The sequence below is a fragment of the Natrix helvetica genome, assembly GCF_964273705.1.
Source record: "Natrix helvetica genome assembly, chromosome: Z".
Classification (NCBI taxonomy): Eukaryota; Metazoa; Chordata; class Lepidosauria; order Squamata; family Natricidae; genus Natrix; species Natrix helvetica.
Genome location: NC_138554.1, coordinates 138,777,565 through 138,785,293, shown reverse-complemented (window position 1 = coordinate 138,785,293; position 7,729 = coordinate 138,777,565). Strand labels below are relative to the sequence as shown.

At 44.4% G+C, this 7,729-nt stretch overlaps 1 protein-coding gene across 1 annotated transcript; it reads left to right on the top strand.

Annotated features, from left to right (window-relative positions):
- The first annotated feature begins 241 nt into the window (after positions 1-241).
- IBA57 (iron-sulfur cluster assembly factor IBA57) lies at positions 242-7,138 on the top strand. Its single transcript, XM_081970231.1, has 3 exons — positions 242-601; positions 4,115-4,446; positions 6,727-7,138. The coding sequence occupies exons 1-3, from the start codon at positions 324-326 to the stop codon at positions 7,119-7,121; spliced, it is 1,005 nt and encodes a 334-aa protein (XP_081826357.1). The 5' UTR covers positions 242-323; the 3' UTR covers positions 7,122-7,138.
- The last annotated feature ends 591 nt before the right edge of the window (positions 7,139-7,729 follow it).

The following is a 7,729-nucleotide window of genomic DNA, read 5'->3' as shown; positions in this document are numbered from 1 at the left end:
AGAAGCAGAATATGTATGTATTATAGTCCATAAATGGCATGTCATGCGATAAAATAGGTTTTTGGAATAAAGGCCCCAAGTCGCTTCCGCATTCAGCACGTGGGTGGCAGGGACCGGAAGAACCACTCGGCCAATGATGAGCCACAGGCGGAGCTCGGCCACACCCCTTTGCGTCAGTTGGCCAAGGAATGAACGAAAGGGGCCTCTGCGCTTGCGCACTTGACTAAAGCGGCCTCACGCCCTTTCGCTCCACCCTCGACCATACACAAGATGGCGGCGCCGAGGTCTTTTCCAGGTCCTTGGTCGCTCTCCGCCAGGCCGCCATGCTAGTGAGGGCGAGCGCGGTGCTGCGGCGGGGCCTCCCGCGGAATTTGCACTCAGGCGGCGGCGGAGGCGACATAAGGGCAACCGCCGTTTGCTTCCCGTTGAGCCACCGCGCGCTTCTCCGCTTGCAAGGCCCCGAGACGCTCCCTTTCCTCCAAGGACTCCTCACCAATGACGTGACCCCTTTCGAAGAGGTGGGCGGAGCCGCGCCGCGCGCGCTTTACGCACACGCCCTTAACGTCCAGGGGAGGTGTCTCTATGACGTCATCGCGTACAGGTGCGTACGGTGCTCCTCAGCCGGGCACGGAATGCGACGCTCGTCATCCGCTGCCATCTGCGGCAGGGGACGATGGGAGTTGTAGTGAAAGGCTCGTTTCCGAGCTCTGGGAAGACGGATGGCTGAGGCCACGTAGAATGGGCTTTGTAATACTTGCAGAATGGGTTTTGTAGTACTGATGCAATAACTAAAATGGGTTTTTCTTGTATTTTAATTTGTCTTATTTCTCAAGGCAAATGAAAACACAAGGAAACACTAACATTGGAGTTAGCCAGTGCAAAAGTACTACGAAACCCATATTGCAAGTTATTACAAAGCCCATTCTACGTGACACTCAATGCAGGTGAACAGGAAAAAGAAGACTTTCATGAATTCCCTTGTCTTTCTTGCTTTCTAGTTGTTTTGTATCATTTTTTAATCTTTTTATTTTATTTTGCTGCAAGCCATTCAGTGTTGACACAGCTAAAAGCCCACTCCGTTTTAATGCTGATGATGTCACCTAGTTGGGTTATGAAAGGTCTGTAAAACAACAACCAACCTCGGAGAGCACCAAGGACCCCAGATATCACCATCTTCCTCCTCTTGCCTACCAACCCCACTCCAAGCACTGAATGATGTTCCCTAGCTGGGTCATGAACCGTCTGGAAGCAAAGCACCAAGATCAGAGAACACCAAGCAATCCCTAAACACAGTACCTTTTCATAACACAATTTGGCCTATCCTTCTGCAGGAAACAGCCTAAGATTGTTATCACATTATCTTGCAGAGAGAGGAACTTGCACTTAAGAGCAGGGATCTCTAAATTGGGGATCCCTTTTAAGACTAATGGACTCCCAGAATTCCCCAGCTAACTGAGGGAATTTTTATTTAACAGACAATAAAACATTGGACACAGTGTAACCGTCCTGGCTGCGTCTTTGCCATAAATACTAAAATGTAAGATAGGTATCATATAAACCTTGCTTATTTACATTTGGTCTATTCGGTATTTATAAATATAAAGACATCCTACTACTATCTGTACAGCTTTCAAGTTTATCTTATCCACTTTCAATACAATACAATACAATAGCAGAGTTGGAAGGGACCTTGGAGGTCTTCTAGTCCAACCCCCTGCCCTAGGCAGGAAACCCTATACCGTTTCAGACAAATGGCTATCCAACATCTTCTTAAAGACTTCCAGTGTTGGGGCATTCACAACTTCTGGAGGCAACTTCTGTTCCACTGATGAATTGTTCTAACTGTCAGGAAGTTTCTCCTCAGTTCTAGGTTGCTTCTCTCCTTGATTAGTTTCCACCCATTGATTCTTGTTCCACCCTCAGGTGCTTTGGAGAATAGTTTGACCTCCTATTTTGGGGGCAACCCCTGAGATATTGGAAGACTGCTATCATGTCTCCCCTAGTCCTCCTTTTCATAAAACCTGACATACCCAGTTACTGCAACTGTTCTTCATATGTTTTAGTCTCCAGTCCCCTAATCATCTTTGTTGTTCTTCTCTGCACTCTTTCTAGAGTCACCACATCTTTTTTACATCGTGGTGACCAGAACTGGATGCAAATACTCCAAGTGTGGCCTTACCAAGGCATTATAAAGTGGTATTAACCCTTCACGTGATCTTGATTCTATTCCTCTATTTATGTAGCCTAGAACTGTGTTGGCTTTTTAGGCAGCTGCTGCACATTGCTGGCTCATATTTAAATGCTTGTCCACTAGGACTCCAAAATCCCTCTCACAGTTACTACTATTGAGGAAGGTACCACTTATACTGTACCTGTGCATTTCGTTTTTCTTGCCTAAATGTAGAACCTTACTCTTTTCACCATTGAATTTCATTTTATTAGATAGTGCCCAATGTTCAAGTTTGTCAAGATCCTTCTGTATCTTAAGCCTATCTTCTGGAGTGTTGGCTATTCCTGCCAGCTTGGTGTCATCTGCAAATTTGATGAGTTATCCATTTATTCCCTAATCTAAATCTTTGCTGAAGATTTGAAGAGTACTGGGCCCAAAACAGAGCCTTGGGGTACTCTACTGCATACTTCCCTCCATGTAGATGCAGTTCCATTGAGGACTACACGTTGAGTGCGGTTGGTTAGCCAGTTATGAATCCATCTGGTGGTGATGCTGTCTAACCCACATTCTTCTACTTTATCTAGTAGTAGGTTATGGTCTACCTTATCAAATACCTTACTGACGTCCAAGTAAACTATATTGAAGGCATTCCTCTGGTCCACTAATTTTGTCACATTATCAAAGAATGCAATAAGATTAGTCTGGCATGATCTGTTTTTGACAAATCCATGTTGGCTTTTGGCTATTACTTTGTTTGCTTCTAGGTGTTCGCTAATTCGTTGCTTGATTATTTTTTCCAGAATCTTTCCTGGTATTGAGGTCAGACTGATAGGTCTGTAGTTTCCTGGATCTAATTTTTTCCCTTTTTTGAAGATGGGATCTCAGCTCTTTTCCAGTCCTCTGGTAGTTCCCCGGTGTTCCAGGATCTCTGAAAGATATAATTCAGTGGTTCTGAGATCTCGTCTGCCAGTTCCTTCAGAACCCTGGGGTGTAATCCATCCGGTCCTGGTGATTTGAACTCGTCTAGGGTAGACAGGTGCTCACTTACCATTTTCTTCCCTATTTCAATTTGTGTTCCTAATCTGATTTTTGTGGTGCTGCTTTTGATAGGTTGGACTGTTTTATCCCTTTGTGTAAAGACAGATGCAAAAAATGAGTTAAATAATTCTGCTTTCTCCCTGTTTGGACCAATGTTTCCTTAACGTTTTTCTTGTTTTTACTATGTTGGAAGAAGCTTTTTTTGTTATTTTTTACTTTTGTGGCAAGCCTTTTTTCATTGTGAGCCTTAGCTTTCTTTACTTCATCTTTACAGGCTCAGGCTATTTGCTGATATTCTGCCTTAGTTATGTCCCCCCCTTTCCACTTTTTGTCCTTATCTTTTTTGTCTTTCGATTTGTCAGATAGTTCTTTATGCAGCCATGCTGGTTTCTTTTGGGAGCTGTTTTTTTCTTCTTCTTTGTGATAGACTGGGCTTTTGTAATTTCCTTTTTCAAAATTTCCCAAGCTTCTTGAGTTGATTTCCCCTTGGGGATTCTCATCCATGGAATTTTTCCCAAGCTCTAAGTTTATTAAAATTAACTCTCTTAAAATCCAAGACTCTAGTTTGACTTTGTTCTACTTCCAAGACTCTAGTCTCTTATAATTACATACATAACATAATTTTATAATTACTATAATGTTATAATTACATACATAATACTAATTTTCCATTCTATAAATCTTAATCATTCCTTATTTTAGGCCCCTCCTTTCTGTTCCAACCATCGATAAAATTTATTCCAGGTCTTGTAGTATTCTGTTTCACCTTTATTTTTCAAAGGAATTCTGGGAATTGAATTCCACCAGTTTTAAAATCACCAGGTTTCGAAGCCTCTGCTTGTAGAGGGAGGAAATAGAGTTAGATTTCCCGACGAAGGTTGTCAAATTTTTCCTTTCGGTTTTCAGGCTCCATGAAAACAAGCAAGAAGAACAGCGTGTCTTGTTGGAATGTGATGTGGGTCTCCTGGACTCCTTCCGGAAACATCTGAAGCTCTATAAGATCCGCAGGAAATTAGACATCTCGCCCTGTCCTGATCTCTCTGTCTGGGCCGTCGTTCCAAAAGAACCATCAGACGGTTTGCAACAGGCTGGCAAAGCTGTGGTTCTAACTGCAGATCCCAGAGTGAAGATTATGGGTTGGAGGCTGATCGCCCGCAAAGATGACAACCCTCTGGAGATCGTCACCGGAGGCTGGCTTGGAGAGTTGAAGGATTACCACCGGCATAGGTATCAACAAGGTAAGAGTGCTTTGCCGCCCGTCATTATAGGAAGCTGGATGGCAATGTGGAAAGTGGTTTATGATGGGTTCAGCAGTGGAATTGGGGAAGTGGAACATGGAGCATGGAATGATAGGGTTGGAAGGGACCAGGGATGGGTTCCTGCCAATTCTAATCTCTTCTATAGAAGAGGTTCCACAACTCTACAGTGCCGTTTAGAACCGGTTCCAGCTCCCTCCCCACACCCGTCCGCACATCATCAAGATGAAGAGTGAGAGGAGGAATTCTGGGAATTGAAGTCCACAAGTCTTAAAGCTGTCAACTTTGAACACCCCTGGGGTTTTTCTTTCTAAAGGGTTAGGGGTGCAAGGGTCTTGTAACTTGACAGCTTTAAGACTTGTGTGCTTCAAATGCCAGAGTTTCTGAGCCAACATTTTGGTTGCTAAGCAAGAGCGTTGTTAAGTGACTTTTACCACATTTTACAAGTTGGCCATGCCCACCCAATCACATGGCTGGCAAGCCACTCCCACCCAGTCACATGGCTGGCAAGCCACTACCTAGTCACATGGCTAGCAAGCCACTCCCACAAAGCAGACCACACCTACAGGAGAGGTTCTAAAAAAATTTGAAACCACTGGAAGGGACCCTGGAGGCCTTATATAGTCTAGCCCAGTGATGGCGAACCTTTTTTGGCTCCCGTGCCAAAAGCGGAAGGAGCACAGGAGGGTTTTGCGCCTGTGTGCCACACCCATGCCATGCACGTGACCCACCCATGCACAAATGCGCGCGTGAGCAGCAACAGCCCCCCACCCGCTTTTGGCACTTTTTTCCGCCCTCCCCAGGCTCCAGAGGCTTTCTAGGAGCCTGGGGAGGGCGGAAAACAGACCTACGGGGAACCTGGAAGTTCGGGAATGGTGACTTCCAGTTTGTCCACAGGGCTGATTTTCGACTTCCCTGAAGGGTCCAGAGGGCGAAAAACCATCCTACGAGCAAACTGGAAGTCTGTTCCTGAACTTCCAGTTTGCCCGTAGGGGAAGTTTTTTGCTCTCCAGAGGCTTCAAAGAAGCTTCCGGAGGGTGAAAAACATCCCAACGGGCAAACCGGAAGTCTGTTCCTGAACTTCTGGTTTGTGCGTTAGGCGGGTTTTCGTCCTCCGGAGGCTTCAGGAGATTTTTTGCACTCCAGAGGCTTCAGGTCTAGACCCTGTTGCTGTGTGATTGCGGTGTATCTGTTTTAGGATTTTAAAGATTTTGTATTTTGTGTTCTCTAGTTCTCTATCTGCAAATATAGAAGATGCTGGTTGGGGGAATCCTGGGAGTTGAAGTCCACGCATATTAAAGCTGATGGGATTGAGAAATATTGCCTTTTTTTCCTTTTAAAAAAACAACTATGCGTTAACTCCTCCTTTTGGTTGATCACCAGCCCCAAACCCAAGATTAGTATTGAGAAATCTTAGATTCACCAGTTCCTCCTACTTTCCCCACAGCAAACTCTGTGAGGTGGGCTGGACTGAGGAATTGTTTGGACATAATTTGAGTCCAAAATTTCTGTTGCTAAATTAGACAAGTGATTTTTCCCCCCCCTCCATTTTACGATCTCTCTTGCCGCAGTTGTTAAATGAATCACTGCAGTTGTTAAGTTAGTCACAAGGCTGTTAAGTGAATCTGGCTTCTCCATTGACTTTGCTTGTTAGAAAGTCACAAAAAGGGATCGCATGACCCGGGGATGTTACAACCGTCAGAAATATGAGCCAGTTGCCAAGCGGCTGAATTTTGTTCACATGTCCATGGGGATGCTGCAACGTTTGTGAGTGTGAAAAATGGTCATAAGTCACTTTTTTCAGTGCTGCTGTAACTTTGAAGCAGTGGTGAAATTCATTTTTTTTTACTACCGGTTCTGTGGGCGTGGCTTGGTGGACGTGGCAGGGGAAAGATACTGCAAAATCTCCATTCCCATTCCACTCCAGTGAAAGGATATTGTAAAATCTCCATTCCTTCCCCACAGGGGAAGTTTACTGCAAAATGTCCATTCCCACCCCATTCTGGTGCCAGCCAAAGATGGCATTTGCCGGTTCTCCAAACTACTCAAAATTTCTGCTACCGGTTCTCCAGAACCTGCTGGATTTCATCCCTGCTTTGAACTGTCACTAAACAAACTGTTTGGAATTCCTGTACTGTTATATCAGTGCAAAGACTTGCTAACATAGTGTTTACTTCCAGTGAAATGCTTTATGCAGAATTGGCTCTCTTGCCGAATCGAAACAATCCTATAATTCAATGATACCGATTCGTTTTCCTCCAGGTATCCCTGAAGGCGTGAAAGATCTCCCGTATGGAACAGCTTTACCTTTAGAGTCCAACCTGGTTTATCTGAATGGCGTAAGTTTTACGAAAGGCTGTTATATCGGCCAGGAGTTGACGGCTAGGACTCACCACATGGGCGTCATCCGGAAACGGCTCCTGCCCATTCAGCTCTCACCGCGGATGCCTTTCGAAAGCCTTGCCGAAGGTACCGAAATTGTGACCGAATCGGGGAAATCGGCTGGAAAATTCCGTGCGGGTGAGAACGAGTTCGGAATTGCCTTGCTGCGTTTGGCGACCACGAAGGGGCCACTGCGGCTCAAAGTCGCCAACGATTCACAAGTAATGGTCACAGCATCCACTCCTACATGGTGGCCTCAACCTGCCAATAAATAGCCTGTCCTTCTGCTAAATATGCCTCAAAGTTTATTGTCTTTAGATTCCTCTTTTTACAATTCTGAAACACTGATGAAAAACTTTAAAATTTTAGATCATTATTTATTCTCTGACAGTAATATTGTTGTAGCTTTGTCCGATTCTTCCTCTCATCCTCCCTTTTCTTCATTCCAGAGAAACAAAACCTAACAATCAAGGAAAGATTTAAACTCCTGTAAGTTTTGCCGAAGTTGTCTGACTCTAGATTTATTATCTTGTCTATTTGTTGATACTGGTTTCCAGTTATAGCTATCAGTGTGGTTCTTCCCGAGATTCCTTTCCCCTTTAGATAAGTGTTTCTCCAAATTGACAACTTTTAAGTGGTATGGTCTTCAACTCCCAGAGTTCCCTAGCCACCACGGGGAATTCTGAGAACTGAAGTTGCCAAGTTCTTAAAAGTTGCCAAGTTGAAGAAATAATTGTCTTGGATTCTTCATTTCCATCGCTTTATTTGATCGGGAAAATGTTACGGGTAATCCTGAACTTACGTCCATTTGTTTAGCCTCTGTTCAAAGTTACAAGAGCATTGAAAAAAGTGACTTATGACTGGTCCTCATACTTACAACCAC

What these genes read in the sequence shown, in the direction of transcription:
- IBA57 (XM_081970231.1), top strand. Translation starts at nt 324, where the DNA reads ATGCTAGTGAGGGCGAGCGCGGTGCTGCGGCGGGGCCTCCCGCGGAAT. An exon ending in TATGACGTCATCGCGTACAG is followed by an intron (nt 602 to 4,114) that starts GTGCGTACGGTG and finishes TTCGGTTTTCAG; the next exon opens with GCTCCATGAAAACAAGCAAG. An exon ending in CCGGCATAGGTATCAACAAG is followed by an intron (nt 4,447 to 6,726) that starts GTAAGAGTGCTT and finishes GTTTTCCTCCAG; the next exon opens with GTATCCCTGAAGGCGTGAAA.